Source organism: Pseudopodoces humilis, chromosome 11 (genome assembly GCF_049639895.1).
Source record: "Pseudopodoces humilis isolate 2021_Gansu_Grassland_sample_001 chromosome 11, ASM4963989v1, whole genome shotgun sequence".
Lineage (NCBI taxonomy): Eukaryota > Metazoa > Chordata > Aves > Passeriformes > Paridae > Pseudopodoces > Pseudopodoces humilis.
Genome location: NC_142210.1, coordinates 15,542,755 through 15,565,577, shown reverse-complemented (window position 1 = coordinate 15,565,577; position 22,823 = coordinate 15,542,755). Strand labels below are relative to the sequence as shown.

Below are 22,823 nucleotides of genomic sequence, written 5' to 3'. Positions count from 1 at the left end.
TTTGGACACTAAGACCCTCCTCCACCTGATCCTAAGATCCCTTCCTGATGCTGCTAGAAGGCAGCACAGCAGGAAACCCAGCTAAGGGGCTCCGATAGTCACTTGGAGCGGGGAGCGAGCACTGACACCGGCTCTGACCCCACAGGAGCCACACCTCCACTCCCGCACCTGCTCCCGGCTCCGTCTGCGGCGGAGGCACCCGGTTGCACAACACCCCTCGCGTGGGTGGGGGCGACGCCGGTCCCGCCACTCCCTGCCCGGGCATGAGTCAGGCGGCAGCCGGGAGCCGCGGGGCACCGGGCAAGGGGGGCTCCCCTGCAGGCAAGCACTACCCACTCAGAGCGGGCAAAGCCATTCCCAGCATTCAGGCGTCGGGCCTGGGGGTGGGATATACTGGGACTAACTCCAGCAGTCCTGGGTGGGGAAAACTTTGCACCCTAAAGCAGCCTAGGAGGACTGAGCAGGAGGTTTTATATGTGCCCATGTCACACAGCTTCCTGGGGATTCCCAGAGTCCTTGAGTCCCATCCTGAGCTTCATCCCACAGCGGATCACAATTGCAGCTGCCTGCAGGGAGGAACCAGCAGGCACGGAGATGTGGCCTGTGCCTGTGTGTTGGCAGAGACAAACCTGGGAGATGGCCATAGGCACCCTCCTCCTCTCCATAGAATATTTTTATATATATACATAATATATATATTAAAATTACATTTCTCTTTACAAAAACAATTCAACAAGGGGCCAGGGGATGAAGCCCATTGCCAAGGCCAGGGCACAAGCACCCTGGAAAGTCTGTGGTGCTAGGCAGGGTCCCTTTTGGGGTGTCTCCACCCTCAAGTGGGGGCTCAGTCCAGAGTCCTGCAGCACGTTGTGTGGGTCGAGGTGGCGGGATTGGCCCCATGGTGAGATGCCTCCTCCAGATCCAATACAGCTCGCCCCATCCCCGCTGTCACCACCTGTAAGGAGAGCACAGGACATGAACTCAGGAGGGGTGATGGTGCCAGTCTGCCCAGAGCAGTGTGGCATAGAGACCTGCCCCCTCAAAAACATTGATGTCCCTACTTCGGGCGGGTGGTGCTGTAGGTATCGAGGAGGTGGGAGCTGGCCTGTGCCAGGTTCCAGTCGAACATCTCCAGCACTCGCTGGCACTCACCACGGGACTTCAGCCCCAGGCAGAAGAGCTGCTCCACCTGCAAGGGGACAGGGCACGGCCAGAAGGGTGACAGGAGTGCCACCACTCTTGCTGGAGCTGTGATGAGGGAACAGGGGTGTGCTGTACCTTCAGGTACTGGACAGCCCTTTGGATGCTCCAGCCATGGTTCTGCAGGGCTGCCTGACACTCCTCGGTGGTCACACCATGCACCGTGTCCTGCACCTGGGGGGAGCTTGTGGTCACTGTCTGCTGCCACCCTTGGGCAGCAAGAAGCCCGTGACTGAAGTGGGGACTACTGGGGCTGCCCCCCATCCCTGGTTCTGTCTTCAGGGAGCACTATCAACCTGGAGCTGGGATCATTCTCATCCCTGGGATCTTAAATCTCTCCTGGGCTTGTGTGGGCCACAATATACTCAGCCTAGAAAGACCAGGGGTACCACAGCAACAGCCACCCTCCTCCTCCCCAGGGCCTTCAATTCCCATTTTGGAATTGCAGTGACATTTATGTCCCCCTGCACATCTGGGGCTTTCTTCTAGCCAGTCCCCTGGGGTTGAACTTGCAAAAACTGAGGCATGGGGTGGGGAAAGCTCTTGCCCATGTGAGCCCATTTCTCATGGATGCTGGGGGGTGCCACTTACCAGCCGGATCTTGTCAGCAGAACGGCAAACATCTGGCCCGTCGTAAACTATCTTCTGGAGGCTGCAGGAGGCTTTCACCAGGCACTTGGGCCCAGGGTTGCTGTTGTTGGAGGAAAAGTTGGCCTTGCAGTCTGGCAGTGGCTGCTGCACCATGGGACGGACGGTGGCTGTGGTGACCTGGCGGGACGCTGGCACCTCCTCAGGGCTTTTAGCCTCCTTGAAAAACTTCTCATACTTGTCCAGATAGGCAGGGCGCTCGGGCAGCAGGTAGTAGTGGGTACTGCTGACCTTCTGCCCATCCTTCACGATGGGCAGGATGCAGGGTCCCTTGGAGGAGTCCTTGCCCTGCGCCTGGATGACCTTGGGGGTGGCGTACTTAGGGTCGAGGGCGAAGCTCTGTGTGGTGGGCATGGGCTTCCCTGGTGAGGTGGAGAGGCAGGAGCAGAGGGCAGCACGTTGCTGGGGGGAGCCCACCTGCAGAGCCATGGGGCTGGGTGTCCGGGAGGTGGGCTGGGACAGAGGGTCCCGTGGGGGGATCTGGGGCGGCCGGTCTTCCTCACCCCCCGAAGCTGGGGAAAGGTCCCCTGACCAGCGCCCAGGCTCATTGCGGCGAAGGGGCCGAGGCGGGATTGGGACACGGGGAGGGATCTGGGGCTTGTCGTCAGCTGGTGCAGCCGGTCCCAAAGGGACATTGAGCCTCTTCATGCACTCCTGCTGCAGCTCCTCGAAGAGCTCGGTGGTCTGTGTCATGCTGGGCTGTTTGGGCTCCTTGGGGGGCAGGAAGAGGTTGTCTTCCAGTACTGGTCCCCGCTCACCCTCATCCACAAATCCATAGTTGGTCTTGCCCCGTCGGCTCGGGGGGCTGGTGATAGAGCAGACCTCAATATCGTCCTCATCCTGTGCCACGTCATCATAGGCAGGCGGTGGGGGCAAGGGCCGGGCATCCCAGTCCACCACTGGCGTGGGGTGGAGAGGCCGAGGTAGAGCCCGTGTGGGGCTCTGTGGTGGGGTCTTGTCCAGCAAAGAGCAGGCCTCCATGGCCAGCTTGGCTAATGACGGGGCTGTCAGCTCCCCCACTGGAGAGGGGCTACCCTGGGGCACTTCCTCCCCAAAGTCAATGAGGGTCACCTCGCTGCTTGCTGGCCCCTCGCTTGCCAGCCGTCCGGGCTGCCGCTCGCCCACCTTGGTGCCCGGTACCCGTGCTGATGGCTTGACTGGCCGCAGACCCTTTCCTGTGCCCGGCTTCTTCAGGCAGAGCTTCCGGAGACCCCCTGGCAGACCCTCCTCCTCCTCACTAACGGGGTCATAGCAAGGCTCTGGAAGGGGACAAAGAGGGATGGTGAGGGTACCATCACTCTCAAGGGTGCAAGAAGGGGCATCTGTATCTCCAAGCCCCCAAAACACCCCATAGTTTCAGCCCTCTTTGCTCCCAAAGCATACCAGGGCACCTGCCCCAGGCCATTCAGGTAAGAGAGAAAAGAAAGAGGCTGTGAAGAAGGAAGAGCAGCACCCAAAGAAGCCGAACTTACTGGTGAGCAGGACGGTAGGCTGAGGTGGGCGTGGAGGAGGCTGCCCTGCAGAGGAGAGAACCCAAGAGAAGGGGAAGCATAGGGTGAACACAGAAGCGGCAGCCAGGGTGCTTGTTAACGGGGTGCATGCTTTGTTGTGTCCCACTTCCCTGATGGGGCATGGGGAGGATGCTGTTGGGAAGCCCCCCCAAGCTGTAGGTTTATGGGGATTGAGACATATGCACAGCATCTGAGTTCCCTCCCCATGGCAGCTCCGCTGAGATCCCCCACACTGGGGAGCCCAGCTGTGGGAGGCTGGGAGGGGACAAGGGACTCGGACAAAGGGCAGCAGAGCAGAGCCCAGCCAGGCAGAGCCACCAGCTGCCCATGCTGCTGGCAGTGGCATATGGCCAGGTGACAACATGTCCCATCACCCCAGCTCTCCCCACTCTGCAAAAAGCAAGTGCCAGCAGAGAGACAGAAAGGAGAGAGTCCAGCTCATCACCCCGGCAGCAGGGTACAGGGATGGAGGCTTTGTGCAGCTGATGGACAGGAGAAAAGGAGAGAAGCCACTCACTTTTAGCCCTCCCTGGAAGCTGTGTAGGTCTGGCAGCACTCGGGTCCACACCTAAAATGTCAGGAGGGTCCATGGGATTTCCCAGGTACAGCCTGTGGGGAGAGAAGAGAGTGCCTAGGAGTCAGCAGGGGCCATGTGGGACCCTTTGCTCCCCAGGCTTGTGCCTTGGGACACCCCACAGCTCCTGCACCACACAACCACGCCTGGTGAGTACCGTTCCTGTGAGTGTTGGGGCAACACACCCAGAGGCTTCCAGTGCTACAGCACAGAGCCTGGTGCCGTCCCAGTATCACCCCACCCATCTCCGGCTCCGCATGCGTCTGTGGTTGCCTGCGCTGTGTCCAGGATACTTGTGCAGCATGTGGTGCCCAGGACAGCCCTCCAGCACTGGGGAGATGCTGTGCCCAAGGCAGGATGCCCCGGTACCACGTGCCGGTGGGTGCCGGGAGGCCCGGGCGAGCCGTCGCAAGCCAGGGAGTCGGCGGGAGCAGGCGCAGCCCGAAGGCCTGGGTGTGTGCCGAGCCCGGTGCGTTCTCGGCAGCCCGGGCAGCACGTACCCAGCGCCCGTGCCCACGCAGCGGGGCGCGGGGAGGCCTGCCGGGGCACGAGCCAGATCCGCGTGCACGGCGCCTCGGTTCAGCCCTGCGAGGGCCGCCGGCACAGCCCATGACAAGCGTGCTGTGGAGGGGTCAGGCTGGGACTGAGGGCACCGGCAGAGCTGTTCCAGGCCTGGGATAACAAACAGCAGTCTGGATCATGATCCCAGGGGATGGACCGAGCCTAGCGCAGGAGCTGGCCCTACCCACCAGCAGTTTTCCAGTTTTTGAAATCCTGTTGTGTCCCCCACCACACTGACCTCCCTCATCGCTCCAGCCCAGTGCTGGGAGAGACCCCCACATGCTCCTTGACAAGGTGCTCCTGCTCTCTGTCACACAACCAATGCCACCTGGCAGAGAGTATGTGGGACACTGGAGAACAAGCACCCAGCCCCCCTTCCCCCTGTCACAGTCCAGCCAGGTGTCTTCTGATAGAGCAGGGTGGAGAAAAAAATCATTTTGGTAGATTTTTTTCATGTTTTGCTTTCCAGAAAGACTCATGCTGTTAGAAGCGTGGGGACAGGCTGCAAGCCGCGCACATTTAGCAGCCCTGGGACACCCCAAAAGTGTTTTGGGGTAATGTGGCCACCTCTGGGGTGGTGCTTACTGATGTCTCCCTTCCCCAGGACAGCCACAAAGGTCTCCCCCCTGGGACAGCCACAAGCACAGCAGCCCCCCACGTCCATAAGCCTATTAGTAGGAAGAGGCAAGGAAGTTAGTCTAGCTGCAGGGACTGTACCCAGAGGCACCATTCCCAATACAGCAGGGGCAGAAAGAGATGCTTCATGGGGGGGGGAAAGGGGGGCAGTAGCCAAGCCGTGTCTTGCTCCCAAGCCCAGTGGGCAGCAGGGAAGGGAGGGAGCAGGCAGAGGATGCAGAGAAGACAAAAAGTTTCTTACTCATCAATTTTATCGGGAAACCCCCAGCAGTGCTGCGGGTTGGTGTCTCCATGGCCTGTGTGGATGAAGCTGTTTTTAAGCGGCTGGCTGATGTCGTGGGCTGACAGCCCTGCCACCGAGGTCACCGTGTTTCGGGGAAATTGGCCCACTTTTAGGGTCCGTTTATTCTGACCCCGCCACCAGTAATTCTCGGCCCTAAGGAATAAAAAGGACCTTGTTACTGATGAGGGGATGGGAGGTTGACAAACACCTGCCCCAGTGGTGGGGAGGAGGCAAGGTGACTTGTCCAAGTGCACGAAGGCATGCGGTGACGCAACTGGGAAGGGTCCCTGGGTGCCCAGGATCCCAACCCTACACTGGCAGTATGCTTTGGCTCCTACCCAACATGGTCCCTGCACCTGATGGTGCTGGGAATGCAAGAAGTGAGGAACAAAGCTCCGTGCTTGTGTCCCAAAAGATACGCCCCTTCCTCCTCCTTGCTGCCTCAAGTTACACAGGAGCTCTGGGGTGATGTCTGCAAACTCTCTGTCACCGATCCCTCTGTGCCCCATCCACTAAAGGATGGCACAGGGAACACCCTTGGTGTCTGACGGGGGCCCATATGGGGGACAGACATCTGTGGAGTTTTCCTCACTCCCTTCCTACGTTATCAATGGGCCCTGTACAGGCTTGTGGAGGCAGGGGGAGATGGGCAGGACAGCTGGTAGGCTTAGGCTGTCAATCTTCCTGAAGCCACCCGAGTGGCCCAGGCCACCCTGGGGTACTGCTCCCCACTGTGTCCCCAAGGAGTTGCCCAGGATGCAGCCACTTCTGGGGGGGAGGAGGTGGTCATCTAGCCCAGAGGTAGTGGTGGGAGGAATAGGGATGGGGCAGGGAAAGGCATCCCAAGTGGTGTACCCCACCCAGCACTGTGCCAAATAAATGGGGGGGTGGGGGGCTCTGACCCTAAGCTACCCCCCTGCCTGTCATCCATTCCCCACGGGCAGGGTGTGCTGTGGGCAGGGGGTAGTGGCAGTGTGGGTGCCAGCCTGGCGAGGCTGGCACGGGCCCCACAGTTTCCTGGAGTCACCTGTGAGTCACCCCCGGCCACCAGCTCAGCCCTTTTCCTGTTTACCTTCCCGCTGCCGCCAGCCAGCCGCCTTACTCAGCGTCGGGACCCCTCGGCAGAGCCCCGGCAGAGCCCCAGCGGTACCGGCTATCCTCCCTCACCCGCGGCAGGCTGGGGGAGGTGGGGGAACAGCTTCCCTCCCCGGGAAGTCCCCTCCACTCGCCCTCCCTGCGCCCCTCACCGCCGCGTCCCGACGAAGGGATGCTGCAGCCGGGCCATCCCTCCACTCTCCCTGCTCCCAACCTCGGTCACACCGAACCCGAGCTCGGAACCCCGGCACAAACCCGCTCCGGTGCTGTCCTGGCTCCTCTCCCCACGACAGCCCCCTCCCACGAGCGGCTGGGTCCCCGGGGGGCTTTCAGGGAGGTCCCTGCCCCTGCCCACACACACGTACGCACACCCGGCGCCCGCCGAACGACACGCAGGGGCTTGAAAAGGGGTGGGGGGTGTTTACGGTGCCCCGGGCGGCCTCGGCAGGGCCGGATGCGGCCCCCGGCAGGAGCCCCCCCCTTCCCCCCGCCAGCTCTGCCCGGGCATCCCCACAAGCAGCGCGACGAGGGGCGGCTTCTGTCGGGGAAACTGAGGCACGGGGAGGGGGCTCCCCTACGGGAGTACCGGCAGTCGGTAGGGCTTCTGCCACCCCCCGGCTGCTGAACCCACCGCGTGTACCCTGAGTCCGCACCCCCAAAACCTACCCACCGGGGGTCACCAAGGACCGGAGTACCTCGGGGAAACTGAGGCAGGGGAAGCTCTACTCCACTCCCGGCAATTCCCGACCCACGGGCAACCTCCAGCCCCTCTTCCCTCCGCGGCTCACCTGGGGCCGGCGGTGGGGCGGGGGGCGCGGACCCGCAGCCCGGCCGCGATGCGGCGGCAGGGACGATGTAGGCGCTCTGGCGCGGCCGCACCGCCCTCCGCCGCTCCTTCCCTCCCTCCGCCGACGCTGCTTCCCCTCCCCTCCCCTCCCTGCAATTAAACCGCCAGACCCTGGGCAAGAGTCATCCCCGCGGCGGCGGACCGGGAGCAGCCGGTCCCTGCAGACACACAAACCTGGCCTGATTCACCCCGGGTTGTGACTAACCGCGGGGAGCCGGCCCGGGGCGGGGGACAGGGAGGGACAGGGACAGAGCCCTCCTCCTCCTCCCCTCGGGGGTTGGGAGGCCAGCTCTAGTGCGGGCACACCGAACTCCTTTGGCAGGTCCCCACTCTCCCCCAGCTGGAAGGTGACAGGCACATCCTGGGATAGAGATGCAGGGACAAAAAGGCCTCCAGTCCCAGGTCCCTGAGGCGGTGGAGGGGGTGGCTGTGCCCTGGCGTGGTCAGCAGGAGCTCACAGCACAGCGGGTGCTGCCAGCACGGTACCGAGTGCCACGGTGCCTCTCCCGGCCCGATGACAGCAGCACGTCTCCAGGTGCTGGTGGCACGTCCCCACCACTATCAGCAGGGAGCGGCCCCGGGGCGTGCAGTTTCCCGGGGCAAACCCACGGGCACAGTGGGGTGAGTCAGCAGGGATGGTGCGGGCAGGGCTGTGGGCAGGGCTGTGCCCCCCACACCAGGGTGGCCCCACGATGCTGTACTGCCTGGGGGACTGCAAACATACCAGCTCTGCCCACCCACGGGGTACATGGCCAGGGCAGAGCTGGTCTGGGGGTAGAGCCACCCCTTCCCCTCCCTGCTTCCCATAGCTCTGCCAGTGCCCAGTCTCCCCATTCCCTATCCCGACGCAGGCTGGCAGGCAGTGCATTCCCCCCCTCTACAATACCTGCCACCCTCCCAAGCAGTACCTGCCCTCAATGACCGTGATGATGTCGTTCATCTGGATGTGCAGCTTGTCTGGTTCCTCAAAGTCCTGCAGCGCTCTCATATCGGTGGGCTGAGCCTGGGGGAGAGGTGGGTGAGGACAGGTGACGCAGCCCCCCGTGTCCATCCTCTTTTGAGGCCAGGCCCAGCCCAAAGGAGGGTAGGGAGGACCCAAAAACAGACAAGAGACAGCATCACCACTAGCCCCTCCTCAGCTGTCACATCCCTGGAGTGTGTGATGGCAAGGCAGCAACCAGGTGCTTCCTGCTGCGACCATGTCACCACCCTCCACCTCCCAGCCTGCAGGGCTACCTGGCCTGAGCTCCCCCATGTCACCTCCCACCTCAGCAGTATTCTTAGTTCTATCCATGCTTGGGCAGAGCTGGCAGGACAGGGTGCTGGGGCTCCTGTCCCCCTCCCTGCTCACCCACCTCCACCAAGAAGTCTCGCAAAGCCACGAAGGTGGGTCGGTCCTCAGGCTTGTGTGCCCAGCACTGCAGCATGACGTTGTAGATGTCCTGGGGACAGTCCTCAGGCCGTGGCAGCCGCTCACCCTCCTTGTCTATCTTGTGCAGGATCTGTTGGACAGGATGTGCTGTCAGGGTGTCCCAGATCCCACTCAGCACCAGCAGGGTGAGGCGAGGGGGCAGGTCCCTGCTACACCTACCTGGCTGCCATTGAGGCCAATCCAAGGTTCCTGACCATAAGTGAACATCTCCCAGAGGGTCACTCCGAACATCCAGGTGTCACTGGCGTGGGAGAAGGTGCGTGTCTTCAGGCTCTCAGGAGCACACCTACAGGGGGAAAGGACATGAGCATCAGAAGGCCATGGGTGCTGCACCACCAGGTCTCCTCCTCCCCGAGGCTCACCAGGCAAAGGGGACCTTGCGATGCTCCTGCATCACGTAGTGATCATCGTTTTTGGGCAGTGCCCGCATCAGTCCAAAGTCCCCAATCTTGACGAGCTCATTGGAGGCCAGGAGGATGTTGCGGGCAGCCAGGTCACGGTGGATGAAGCGCTTGGACTCCAGGTAGGCCATGCCCTTGGCCACTTGGATGGCATACTGGCACAGGGTGGAGATGAGGAAGTGGCCCTGGTTCTTCCGCAGGTGGTCCAGGAGGGAGCCCAGCGGGGCCAGCTCCGTCACCTGGGCCACAGGATGAGGGTAGCAAGAGGGTCAGTCCAGGGCCACCCAGTTGGGCTGTCTTCCAGCCCTCTTATACCCCACTGGGGATGCCAGCAGAGCACTTGGGGTACAGACCCAGCCTGGCTTTGCTCATGCCATCATGTGGGACCTCCTCATGGGGGTGTCATTGGGGTGGGCCCCATCTCTCCACACTCACCATCTTCATGGGGTGGGACAGCACCACGCCATAGAGGCGGATGAGGTTCCTGTGGTCCAGGGAGTGCATGGCATTCACCTCCCGGATGAAGTCGTCCAGTGCCTCTGGCTGGCTCAGCACATCTGTCTTGAGGCACTTCACTGCCACATTCAGCTATGGCCAAAGAAGGGATGAGCTCCGAAGTGTCTTCCCCTGTGCGTGGTCCCACTGCCTGGCTCCCCACCCCCCCAGAGCAGCCCCTCACCGTCTTGCCAGCAGGTGTGCACCACTCGCCACGACGCACAACACCAAAGGAGCCATCACCCAGCTTCTCAAAGATTGAGAGGTCCCGCTCCCGCACAAGGCAGGTGAGGGAGTGTTGGCCCCCAGCTTCAGGGGGCGGTGGTGTGGGAGGCTTGCGGAAGGTACTCTGGGGCTGGGGCGGCAGCTCTGACTCTGGGCGCTTCCCACTGAACACCTGTGGGACATGGAGGAAGGTGAAACATGGGCATGGAAACACCCCAAGCCCTTGGGTCTGTAAGAGAAGTGCTGGCACAACCCCTTGCCTCGGCTGTAACGCACTGGAACCTAGTGATGACCCCTAACTGGTGATGACCCAGAGAAGGCTGGTTGTGGGAGAAAGTTCCATTCCTCCTGCAGACGGCACACAGAACTGTGATTCTCGTGGAGGGAAGGGGTTGTTCCTCTTGCAGCAGCTCTGCAGCAGTTCCCCAGCAGCCACATTAAACCAGGCTGGTAGCCAGAATGCCCTGGGCACTCCTTGGCCAGGCTGAGGCCACACAGTGTGCCTGGGCACAAAGCCAAAGGAAACCTCCAGCTTGGGCTGAGTGTGGTGACACATCCCTGCAGCGATGTGGGCTTTGCAATGTGTGTTAGCTACCACCACTCAGAAGGGATGGGCTCTTTCCATCTTCCTCAGCTGGAACGGATGATGTGCCCCATGGGACAGGGTCCATCCCAGCCTTGACGCAGGGTGCGTGGGGGCTGGGCCCAGCATGTGTCTGGGGTGGGAGGTGGCATTTCTGCTATTTGTTCTTTAATAGAAGTAGCCTTCTATTAAAAGCCTATCCTCATCATGTCTCAGCACAGACAAGTCACACAGGGGAGAGGCCATGGCCCAGTTCCCAGCTGGGAAACTGGGCTCTACCAAACTGCTCTTCTGGGCCGCCAGGTGCTACAGGGTGCCAGCAGTACCAGCTTTGGATGCGATGGTATCAGGGCATATGTGAGCATCCCAAGGTCCCCTGTCACAGTGTGTCCCAGTTTGCAGGTACAAGGCTTTGCCCCCTTGCTGTGAGGCAGAAGGGTGGGCAGTGTCTTGGGCACCGCTGCCCACAGAGCTGTCCGGAGCAAGGCTCTCTGGTTCACTCGCTGCAAATAAGTTTCCCAACAAAGAGGCAAATAACATGAGGGGAACGAATTTTCCAAGTGCTGTGGCAGCAGGGCTGTCCCAGCTTTGCTGGGAAGTGACCCAGGAGCCTGAGGGGGACTGGGGCACACACTGGCAAGGTCCCACCACAGCTGAGGCATGGATGTCAGGGGCTTCTGCTCATTTCCCTGTCAGCCTCCAGGGATGTGGCAGTCAGGCACCCTGAAAGGGTACAGGGAAGGGTCCTGCTCTTCCTGTCTGCCTCAGTTTCTCTGCCACACCTGTCCTTCTCCCATCCCTACCTTGCTCATCCAGGATTTCCGCTTGCACATGGCTTTCCTCCGTTTCACTGCCTCCCACAGCCGCCGCTGGCCTGCAGGACACAGAGACTGTCACAAGTCGGGGTAGGAGTCCCCTCCAGCCCCATATGCTCCTGTCAGCTTCTCAAAAGATGCTGCACATCCAGCCATGGGTAAGGGGAGAGGTTTGGGGGGGATGTACACACCGGGGCGACCCATGCCGATCTTTTCCAGATCCTCATTTTTGACGTACTCGAAGTGGGAGAGGCGTGTGACGTTGAGCTCGTCTCGGATGCGCAGGAAGTACTGCTGCAGCTGCAGCTCCGTGAGCAGCTCCAGCAGCCAGTCTGTGCCCTCCTCCGCCTGCATGCTACAGCTCAGCCTCTGCTGGGACACAATGCTGGGTTAGGGGCAACCCTGCTCCACTCCCCTCTGCCCTGTCTCCACTGGGGAGTCATCCGGAGGAGCTCAGAACCAAGGCTGGGGCTTTGCTGTGAGGAATAGTAAAGGAGGCATCTCCTGAGCATCTCACCACCTCTCTGGAGGAGGCCAGGAGAGGCACCCCAATCAGCAGGACCCCCAAAGATAGGAAACGCCCTCCAGTCTGCCCCGTCCTGCCCACAGAAATACCAGCCCACCCCTGCATTTCCAACACAGGCTATCCCCTGGTCAGGGGTGCCAAGGACACAGGAGGAGGCAGAAGCTCAGGACAGATGTGCCTGCCCAGTTCCCTCTGCTCAGCTGGAAGGGCTGAGTAGGGAGGTGACAGCTGTCTCCAGCAGGGACCTTGGCCCCCTGGCATGCCCGCACACTTGGCTGAGTTGTAGTACAGACTCACAGTGGGTCTCCTCTGCCATGGGTGGTGACACCTCACTGGGAAGACACAAGGAGGGGACAGACAGGAACATCTGGGCCTCTGAAGGGTCCTGTTGCTCCAGCGCTGAGGTACAGGGCACCCCAGTGCTGCTGGCATCAGCCCCCAGCCGTGCCAGGACACAGAGAGGAAGGGCTGGAGCCCCATGCTCCCCCCACTCCCCATCTCTGCATATTGTCCCGGCTCTCCCTCACTTTAACCACCACCTTTCTGGAAAGGGATATGGCTCTGCCTCCTCCTGCTGAGAGCGGGCGGGAGGCTGAGACAAGCCATCCTAGCTCCACAGCGCGGCAGCTCCCTCCATCCTCTCCTTTTCCCTGGGAGATGACATGGCCCCTGGCGTCTTCACCCGCTGTGCTCGGCTCCCTTGGCCGCGTCACCGCAATTACAGTCCTCGGCACTGGGCTAAAAATACGGCGGGCGCGGCGAGCAGCTGGGTACGGGGGCGCATGGGGGCATGCGAGGCCACACGGGGCGAACGGAGCTGCAGCTCCCCTGTCTGCAGGCGACGGGGACAGAGCCGGGTGACGGCCAGCGTAGGGTCTGCCCGAGGGTCGGCACTTACTCGGTAGAGGCGGAAGCGGGTGAGGAAGGGGAAGGATCGGTGCAAAGCCTGGAAGCGTCGCATCCTGCCTGGCTGCCAGCCCCTGGCACCGCTGGTGTCCCTTCCCCGGTGCTGGAGTCCCACGGCGGAGCCCGCTCACTGCAGCCGGGGCACCCGCAGTCCCTTCATTTGCGCTACAGAGATGTCCCCTAGGCTCGACCGCCCCACAGACATCCCTGGAGCGGGTAGGGGGTTCGGGCTGTCCGTCGGCCGGACGCGGGCTGTGGCTCTGCCCCTCCTTCCATCCGGCTCTCGATCCTCTGGCCGGCCGGCCGGCCCTCCCCTTCCCCAACGCAACGGGGCCGGGGCGGGGGGTGGCGGTAGGCAGGGCTGGGGGTCACTCCCCTGGCTGGAGCCGCTTCCTGGGGACCCCTCGCTGGCAGCGGGGTTCGGTCCCGGCCGCCTGCCCGCAGCACTGCCCAGGAGGGTTATTTTCAGCCGGGCTGGGACGCGCGCCCAAGGGGCCGGGCTCCCATCAATGTCCCGCTTTCTCCCTTGTTCGGCGGTCGCCGGCAGCTGGGAGCCCGGACCCCCGCTCCCATTGCCATGGAAACTCGCCCCGGCCTTGGGAAACGCTCCCAGGCCTCAGTTTCTCCCCCAGGAAGCAGGGAGGGAGGGAGGCAGAAGAGACATCCGGCTCTCTGCTCCCCAACCGAGGCCACAGGCATGATGCCAGGGCGATGGGCACTGCGGGGGGAGGTTCTGGCTCGGCAAACATATCCGCTGCCCAGCTGCCAGCCCCCACGGGGCTCTGCTGTGGGGCGCCACCAGCACCCTGGGGCTCGCTCCCCTTCCCTGGTGGGGCTGGCACCCAACCCCAGCAGTGGTGTCCGCCCGTGGGCTCCCCAGGGAGAACAGCTGGTCATGCCGGCAGCCACAGCGTGAGAGAGGAAAGACCCTCAGCAACCTCTTGCCGCAGCCCCCACCTGCCTGGCCCCCCAAACCGTGGCCATTGCTGTGCCACGGGGGCAGCTAAGAGGGAGTTAAGTGTATCTCCAAGAGGAGTCTCCACTGGGGCTTCCACTGCTACTGGGATCCCAGCTGGCACCCGGCAGCAGAAGCATGGGGCACAAGAAGCCCATTGACTAGGGACAACTGGGCACAGTGCCCTCGGCACCAACCTCTGCCACGCGCCAGCTTCCTCCGTCCCAGCTCAGGGGACAGCGAGGATGGGGAGGGTGTCCGCCCTGCCTTGAGAGAGCATCACCCCCATCACACAGAAACGGCACCCACTGGCACCGGCACCCCCAAACGCCAGGTGAGGCTACCCAGTTCAGTGCTCACATCGGGAGTACAGGTTTCCAAAAGGGAATGCGGAACCCAGCTTTGCCCACCATGCCAGGGGAGATTCTGTGCCTCAGTTTCCCTCTCCGCGACAGACCCACAGGCACAGGGAGTGATCCCGCAACCTGGACAATGAGTTGGGCAAGGAGTCCTGCCAGCAAGGTCCTGGCATCCTGAGGCGGGGAAGTCAAAAATCCCCTAGACCCGCTTCACAGGTACTGCTCGGCCCTCGGCGCCCTTCACGCCCCTGCCATGCCAACCCACCCCTGCAGCGCCAGGGACGCACCCTACGTGCACCCCGGCTCACTCACGGTGCGCGGTGAGGACGCTCACGTGCACCCCGGGACCACACAGGAGCGATCCCCCCGCCTGCCTCCCGCCACCTGCACAACCGCAGCCGCCCCCCACGCACGTCCCCTCCGCGGAGCCCCGGCTGCCGCCCTGCCCGGCCGCACGTGCGCAAACACCGCGGCGCCGCCGGCACCGTCCCGCTCCCGCCTCCGCCCGACGCGCACCTGGAGCCGCCGGCCCCCTGCGCGCCCACGAGTGCCCACCCCCGCTGTGGCAGGCTCGTCGCCCTCCGCGCTTGCCTGGCAAGCCCGTCCGAGCAGGCACATGAGGGGGGTCGGTCACCCACCTTTCCCCCTTCCCTCCCCCCCGTTACATCTATTCCTAATGACACCTACACATTGCCCACGTCCATGCAAAGCCTGACATCCCCCAGGGACACCCCCATACGCGGACGGCAGACTGCAGGGCCACCGCCTGGTTGCAGTGCTGCAGCTGGGGAACGGCATCCTGCGCTGGGCACCGTGCCCCCCCTCCACGAGCTGTGCCAGGCTTGGCTGATCCTCGCTGCCTCACACCATTCCCCCATGCCTCAGTTTCCCCAGCAAGAAGCAGCAGGCAGCCCCCCTCCCGTGGGTCAGGATGGGAGCACAGCCGAATAAGGGGGGGATGTCATGCTGCCCCAGATGCTGTGAGGTACAGCACATTCCAGAGGGGAGATGGCATGCAGGGACCCCCTGTGCTCCATGTCAGCTGCCAATCGAAGCCCATCCTGGCGCCATCAAGCTCAGCCAGGTGCCTCCCGTTGCTCCCCTCTACCGATTCCCCCCCACTGACCCGCCGGCACGGCATGCCCGGGGCGATGTCCTGCCGGGGGGGTGGCGTGGGCCTCCTGCTGCCCAGCCGCAGGGCCCGCTGCCCGGTGCTGTCCGAGAAGCTGTGGGGCAGGGGGCCGTGCATTTCCTCCTCCTCCTCGGCGCTGCTCAAGCGCTGGTAGTCGCATCTCTCGCCCATGGCTGAGGCGGCGGCTGCGGCGCAGCGAGTGGGGGGCTCTGCGGAGACGCCCGCGTCTGCCTGGGGGCGGCGAGGGCTGGAGCCGGGTTTGGGATCACATGGCAGAAAGTTGCTGCAGTTCCGGAAAACAGCGAGAGGGTGAAGGTGACCGCGACGGCAATGATGGGGGTTGGGGGGGAGGATGGATGGAGGGATGCAGCCGAAAAGGGAAAAAAGAAAGGGGACAACCCCTTGAGCGCTTATTCTCACCCCAGTCCCAGCCTGGCACCACTGTCTTCCTCCCGGCGCGGCAGCCTAGCCGCCCACCTTCTGTCCCTGCTCCGGCTCCTGAGTGGAGAGGTGGTGGCATCGCCGCCAGCGCCGCGCTCGCAGCCCCCTTCTCCCCGCAGCCCGGCGCGGTGCACCAGGCAGCCAGGCGGAGGAGGAGGATGAGGGGGGACCATCGTCAAGCAGCCGGGGCTCTATGGCAGGCAGGATGGGTAGGGAGGCACCTGCAGAGGGATATGGGGGCTCTGGCGCTGGCAGTATCCCCAGCATCCCTCCCGCTTCCCTGCGCAGGCGGAGGGGGATGGGATGCACCGGGAAGATGGCTGCTCCGCAGCGACCGGCAGCGTTGGCGCAAGGACGGCAGGGCTGGGACATCAGCCAGGCCCCGGGGGTGCCGCTGGGATGGGGGTCCGAAAGCAACGCCAGGATCAACCCTCTCCCACCACCCTCTCGTAGGGGGCTGGGGGTCTCCTAGATCTCTGCCAGGCGCTGCTGCAGCTGGCACAGCTCCCAGCAGGAAGCCACCCCCCTGGATGGGGAACCCCCACACCTGCACATCGGGACTGGCACCCCAACTCTGCCCAGCCAAAGTCCCTCTGCCGCCCCCGGGCCAGAGCTGTAAGGAGGTTGAAATCGGGGGATGTTGGGGTGCTGCAGCCCCCTCAAAGACCCCTGTGACCTGCCTGTCCCTTGGGGCACAGCAGAGTCCCCAGGGACCAATTTTCTCCCCATGCCAATGCCACAGGGCATGATGCCCCATTCTGACCTCCAGAAGCACCCTCACGACCCATCACTGTTCCCCCCCGCCAGAGCTCTGGGAACCTGGTGTAGCCAAAGGAGTGACACCAGGCTGCCAACGTGCCACGGCAGGGGGAAGAGCGTGTCCTGCCCCCCCTTCCCCTCTCCGTGCTCCAGAGAAACAAACACCCCCAATCCCGGTGGGCATCTGCCCTGGCTGAGGGGCCGGGCGGGGACAGCCCCTTGGCGACTCCTCCTGCCATACCACGGAGGTGAGCTCAGCCGTGCAGCCGAGGCGGGCCGAGCCTGCGGCGTGGGAGCAGCGAGCCGCCCCCGCGCACGGCCCGCCGGCGTCACCGCGCTGGCACGCCACAGGACGGTGACTGATGCACGTGCTATGTGTGCCACCTTCCCTCCGGACCCAACCGCCCTGTGCTACCCCAAAACCCTCACCAGCCTGCCCAGTCAAGGCGATGCTGTGGGGATGAGTAGGGACAGCCCCCGTCTCCACAGCCCTGGGCATGGATTTGGGTCACACCCCCACAAGTCGGGTCCTCTTAGCTTGCCCAGGCTTAAGTGACACCAAAATGCTGAGGTACACTACAAGGGCAGAAATGGCATCGTGCCCTGCCAGCCTTGACTCACCTGCCTGCAATTCCCACCCTGCGGGGGGGTCCCACCACAACGACAAGCACTGGATGGGGTGCGCTGTCTTCTACCCTCCAGGGTGTGACAGTCACACTGAACACAAGGTGTCCCTCCCCTCTGTGGGGACACTGGCGCTCCCCAGCCCTCTGGGACACCACATTTGGCCCCACATCCCTGGGACAAGTCCCACAGCATCCCCCACGCCCACCGCCCTTCACAGAAGGCCCCATAAACTGGTGGGTCCCCAAAACAAGCTCTCAGAGGGCGATGGGGCTCCCCACTCACCTCCATCACATCACCCTGCTCACTGTCACAGCCCGCCTGCCACCTGCCTGCCACCTTCCTGGCAGCTGTGTCGCCTGGAAGTGATCTCACTGACTGCGGCGGCAGCAGGGCAGCCGCACCGTCACCCGGGGCTGGCTTGTTCAGCCCTGGCAGGGCCCCGAGGGCGGCCCCAAATTGTGGTGACACACTCCCCAGCCCGGCTGCCACGGCGCAGGTGTGCAGACACGCACATATCCACGCGTACAAATACACCCTGCTCCCACCAGAGGCAGGGCTGCCACCAGCATCCTGCCCATCTGTGGGACGCTGCTGCCACCCAGCTCCCCAGGGACTGTCCCCAGCCCCTCACTGGACTGTGCCACCCCACGTACCCCCATACCAGTGAGTGCTTTACCTCCCTCGGTGCTGGCACCTGATGCTGCTTGGTTGGCTGGATGGAGCAAACAGGAGGTCTTGGGGGGCCAACACAGAGAGCTGGTGACCCCCGTGGTAGGGGTGGCCGGGGAGGCCGAGGTGCCAGGTTCCTCTTTGCTGCCATCTCTGGGCTCCCAGAGCCTGGCCCCATGCCTTGATCCTGCTGTCCAGCACAGAGCATCGCCTGCTCTGAGTCCCTGCCTGCAGCAGTGGCTGTGTGGGAAGGAAAGACACAGGCATGTGGGGGGGCCCCCCCATCCCAGCACAACCCCAATCCCCTCCTTAAGCCTCTTTCCTCTGCTAAATCCTCTCCGCAGGTCGAGCTGGGGCGGGCTCAGTTTGTCTTTCACTTCCCAGCTCACTGGCATGGGCAGCAATTGCTGACTCCATAACTGATCCTCACCTCAGTCCCAAGCTCTCCCACCAAGGCAGGGTCACAGTGCAGTGTTTTGGGGACAAACATGCAAAGCAACAGTCCCAGGCACCCTCATTGCTGGGGAGGTGGAAAGGGCAGCAGGCTTGGCATCACTGAGCCCTGGTGTCATTGCCAAAGTAGTGACCCTGTCACCCTGCCCTGCTGCAGGTTTGTGCTTGCTGGCCACCCACACTGATCTCACCTGGGCCACAGGGACAGCACTGTGGGGGTCCCTGAGCAGTGCCAGCCCCAGTGTCACAGCAAACTGGGCAGTGTGTGAGGGGGCAAAATGTCAGGGTTTGGGTGACACGAGTCACAGGGTCCCCCTGAGGTGAAGTGGGAGAGCTCCAAATGGGCCTCCCTACCTGGCACCCCCATCTCTCCACTCCAGAGGATCCAGATTTCCTGGGGGTTAATGTCCAGGAAGTCTCTCTGCATCCAGAGTCATGACCCAGTCTACCAAGGCAGTTGGAAGAGCCTTTGTGACCTTGTCCCCCAGGTGAGCTTCACCCCCAGTCCTGCCAGGGAAGGGGGGCACCAGGACACACCCTGAGCCCTGGGTCCAGCCAGCCCCTCCACCCCGGGGTGCTGCCAGCAGTACCCCCATCTCCACCCCAGTACAGGATGTGTCCTTGGGCCAGACTGCAGCTGGCACAAAATAAGTTTGTCCAGTCTCAGGCCAGACTGGCACAAAGCCACATCCACACAGCAGCATCTCCCCTTCGGGATGGGAGCAGGTGAGTTGTGACCCCTAGAGCTGGAAGGGGGATAAAGGCTCAATCCCCGCAGATCCCCAGCACCAGAGCAGCACAGCATCCTGGCCAGACCATTCAGTATTTTGCCAGTCATTAGCACTAACTGACTGCACCCTAATTAGCCAGGCTGCAGAGGGAGCAGTGGCCCTTCCCCAGGGCTGCTCAGCAAAGGGATGGAACAAGACTTTCTTCTAAGTCTTCCTGTCCTGGCAGGGGCTGTGCATGAACAGCCTCCTCCTGTCCCCCTAAACCCATACAAGTGGGCAATGCTCCCGAGAGTGCTTTGCCCCTGAGAGCTACCATTCCTCACGGACACAACTGAAGTCAAAACCCAGGTGGCTCCAGGGGCAGGATGGGACCTCTCCGGGGCAAAGTGTCAAGTCTAGCCTGCAATTGTTTAGGACCTTGTAGCTTGGCTACAAGCTCACAGTAGTTCATGGTCCCGTGGGGGCTGCTCCTCTGCTTACGAGGGCCCCTCTTGCCCGAGGGAGGCTGAGTCACGGTGGGACAGCAGGCTGGCAGCTGCCCGAGGAGGAGGTAGGCACCGCCAGCCCCCTCAGCCATACACACTACACCCCACCCTGCACTAACAAATGCCTGGTTAACGAGGCTCGGGTAGCTCCAGGGGTTGGTAACAGGTTGCACAGCCTGCACAGCCCCCACCCTGCAGCCCCAGGCCTCGGCGCGGCCCGTCGGGGGATGCGGAAGCTGCTCCTACCCACCACTCCCTGCGGGGAGCAGCGGGCTCGGGGCTGGCACTGCGGGCAAGGCCGCAGCTCAGGATGGGTGCGCAGCACCCGGGGTCCGTCCTGGACCCTCAAGAGGTGCCTGGTAGCACAGACCTGCTCAAAGACACCTCATGAGAGAGATCCTGTTTTAGGGAGTCTTTTGCAAAGCCCAGAGCCCAAAAACTTTGTTCACAGCTTTGCCCTGAGCCAGCTCAATGAGCGGCTGAGTAAGAGGGGGGAATGCACAACCTCCAGAGCCCACAGCACCTGGCAAGAGGGACACCCTTTGCAGGGTGTTGAGCCGGTGCTGGAGCCCAGCAGCACCAGGACACGCCGGTGTTCCCGCTGCACCAAGCGGCCCCAGGGAGGTGAGGGTGTGGGGAAGTGCCAGCGCCAGGCTCTGCCCCAGCCTGTCCTGCCCAGACAGGCCAGCCCCAGCACTGCCGCCAGAGACACTGTCCCTGCCCGGGCTCCTCTGGCCACCTCCAAACCTCCTCCCCAGCTGCTGCTTCAGAGAGGCCAAGGGGTCTGATCACGCTGGGAAAAGCTGAGCAAGATTTGCCCAGCTCGCTGGAAGCCTTGTCTGGACTGTCAGCACCACCTTACCAAGTTTAACTTCAAACTTTTATTAAAAATAGCAAAATCAACAAAGACCAAAAGTACCCAACGGTCCTGGACTGTTCAGAGAAAAATTGCCACAACACAGCTGGGCACAGCCACGGTGCTGCACGCTGGGCCGGTGGTCAGAGGCTCCCCGCACCTCACTGCTGCTCGGGGTTTCGGCCACAGTACAACACCCCGAGGCGCAGGGCTGGCCCAGGAGGACAAGGATCCTCTGTTCAGTGCCACAGCTCCCACGAGCCCAGGAAAGAGGAAGAGTAAAGCTGCCTTTTCTCCAGGAAAAAAAAAAAAAAAAAAAAAAACCAACAAAAAACAACCTTCCCCCAGCTTCCGCTGTGGTTTAGGAGAGTTCAAGGGCATCAGGCACCCACTCACACCAGACCCTGCTGCCTGCTCTGCCCTGGCAGCTGGAGCAGGAGGTCAGGCATGCTGCCGGCCGGGACTGAGCAGTCCCGCAGTGCCTGGGCACGAGGGCAGCACCGCAGCCCGCAGTACTGCGGGGCACGGTGCCAACAAACCGGCACACTCAGATGTTAACCGGGCAGCAGCAAAGTGCCAGGCCCTGAACCCCCCTGCCCCTCGCAGCACCCCCAGCTACGGGGTCGCGTCTCGTTCCTTACCTCTGCGCTCACCGCCACTGCCACCGCATCCTGCGCCGGGTCTGCAGCGTCACCGGAGGGCGAGGACGGGCACGGAGGCACTCCAGACAGCCGGCATGCCAGGCGGGACGAGCCCGCACACCTGCCGGGGCGGGGTGCGACGATCGACGCCGGGGACGTCCGGGACGCGGCTGGGATCACCCCCGGGGCAGCGGGCACCGGGCACGGGCTGCGGCCTCACACCCGGGCGGACCTCCTGCGGCTCGGGCGGTGTGCCGGGGTCCGCGTGCCGGGGTTGCCGCCGGGGTGCTCCTGCTCCCCCGGGTAGAGCTCGCCCTCCTCCTGCACTCCGCCCCGGGCCTCTCCTTCCTCCTGTCGGCCCCGCCGCACCCACCAGCGGGCGCGGGCCGGGGGGCTCGCCGCGTCCCGCCGCCCCCCGCCGCGCTCCTGCTGCGCCCGCCGGGCCAGGCCCCGCTCCTGCCGGACTTTGGGGCCGTGCTCCTGCACCCCCCGCACCGCGCCCCGCGCCCTCCGTGCCCCGGGGCTGCCGCCCGCCGCCGCCTCCTCTGCGCCCCGCGCCCGCCGCCGCGCCCGCGCCGCCCCCCGCTCCCGGGGCCGCCGCGGCTCCGAGCCCGGCTTGGGGCTGCCGAGGGCGGTGACGGGCCCGGGCCGCTCGCCCCACTCCAGCAGGCACCCCCGCTCGCCCAGCGGCCCCCAGTGCCGCCGGCCCGCCCCCCCGCCGCCCCTCGGCTCCCCGCCGCCGGCCACCAGCTCCGGGCCGCGGGGCAGCGCCCCCAGCCCCGCCTCCTGCACGCCGCGCGTGAAGCCCCCCTGCTCCTGCACCCCCGGGGCCACCCCGCCGCCCTCCGGCACCGCCGGGCTCAACCCCCCGCCCTCCGGCACCCCGTTCGCCCCCTGCCCCCGGATGGTGCACGCGGTGCGGGCCCCGCCCCGGCCCCGCACGCTGGGGAAGCCCCCCCGCGCCGCGCCCCTAGAGCTCCGGCTCCGCCGCCCCTTCCTCCCCTCCTGCCCCCCCGCCTCCTCCTGCCGCCGCCGCCGGGAGCCCGGACGGCCCCCGACCCGCCCCCGGCCCCGCTCTTAAAGGCGCCGCCCGCCGCTTTACGTAACGGCGGGGGTGAGGACGGACAGACGGACAAGCACGGGTGACAGACAGACTCACCGCGGAGCAGCGCCAGGCCCCGGGACAGATCCGCTGCACCGGGGATGCGGGCTGCCCAAAATCCCTGCTCCCAGGTGAGTTGGGAGGGGCTGCTCCCTCCGTCCCGGCGGGGCTGGCGCTGCCCGGCCGCAGCAGGGCTCCCGCAGCCCCGGCCCGGCCTCTCGGGCCACTTCGCACAGCAACCGCAGGGAGAGAGCCCTGCCAGGAGCGGGCAGGAGCTGCGGGAAACGACGTCTTTCCAATAAGTAAATCATCCCCGGGGGAAGAGGAGGGACCAGAGCTAGGCCGGGACAGCCCATAAAGTGCGAGCTGGGATCCTGGAGAACCTGCCACTCATCCAAATAGTGCAACTTCTCGGGATGTGGTGTTTGTAAAGCAGAAGGCGAGACTGGCATGACGGAGTGGGGAGGACAGCAGAGAGAAACTGAACATATTTAAATGTAGAGCCCCAAACCCTTGCAGTCTCACCTGAGCAGACCTCTGGGGCTGAATAGGCAGCTCCTGCCCTTCCAGAGCTGCCCTAGGCTCTAAGCAGTATCCACATCTGCATCTCTTGCTTGGCCACAGGACCACCAGGATGATGAGGGGCAGGGACAAAGGCAGGAGCAAGTGCTGGCTTCCTGGGACACAGCCACCCACAGGCTCGTCCAGCCACCTTCTCACCAGAGACCTGCAAGGCCACGGCTGGGGAAGACCTGACATTTCATGTGTACATCGCAAGCTTTTCAGAGTCAATGCTGTGACAGAGACAGGAAGTAGGACATGAAAGGAGGGGAAGGTCTGGGGGCTTGCAGACAGTTGTGCTCCTCCATCTCATT

General features: G+C 63.6%; 1 protein-coding gene across 9 annotated transcripts; it reads right to left on the bottom strand.

Annotated features, from left to right (window-relative positions):
• Positions 1 to 643: 643 nt before the first annotated feature.
• Positions 644 to 21,233, bottom strand: TNK2 (tyrosine kinase non receptor 2). 9 transcript variants are annotated; one of them, XM_088060818.1, is made up of 17 exons: positions 15,605 to 16,273; positions 15,179 to 15,467; positions 11,498 to 11,675; positions 11,295 to 11,365; positions 9,868 to 10,080; positions 9,624 to 9,776; positions 9,150 to 9,427; positions 8,947 to 9,073; positions 8,711 to 8,857; positions 8,264 to 8,358; positions 5,372 to 5,566; positions 3,877 to 3,968; positions 3,321 to 3,365; positions 1,792 to 3,107; positions 1,279 to 1,374; positions 1,062 to 1,189; positions 837 to 955 (listed from the first exon to the last, which is right to left on the bottom strand). In XM_088060818.1, exons 1-17 carry the CDS (start codon positions 15,796 to 15,798, stop codon positions 949 to 951), a joined length of 3,624 nt encoding a protein of 1,207 aa, XP_087916944.1. In that variant the 5' UTR covers positions 15,799 to 16,273; the 3' UTR covers positions 837 to 948. The 9 variants fall into 9 exon arrangements, with proteins under 9 accessions (XP_087916946.1, XP_087916944.1, XP_087916949.1 ...); XM_088060823.1 differs by lacking the exons at positions 15,179 to 15,467; positions 15,605 to 16,273 and adding an exon at positions 20,847 to 21,233 and having other exon boundaries at positions 11,498 to 11,678; XM_005524994.3 differs by lacking the exons at positions 15,179 to 15,467; positions 15,605 to 16,273 and adding an exon at positions 20,847 to 21,232.
• Positions 21,234 to 22,823: the final 1,590 nt, after the last annotated feature.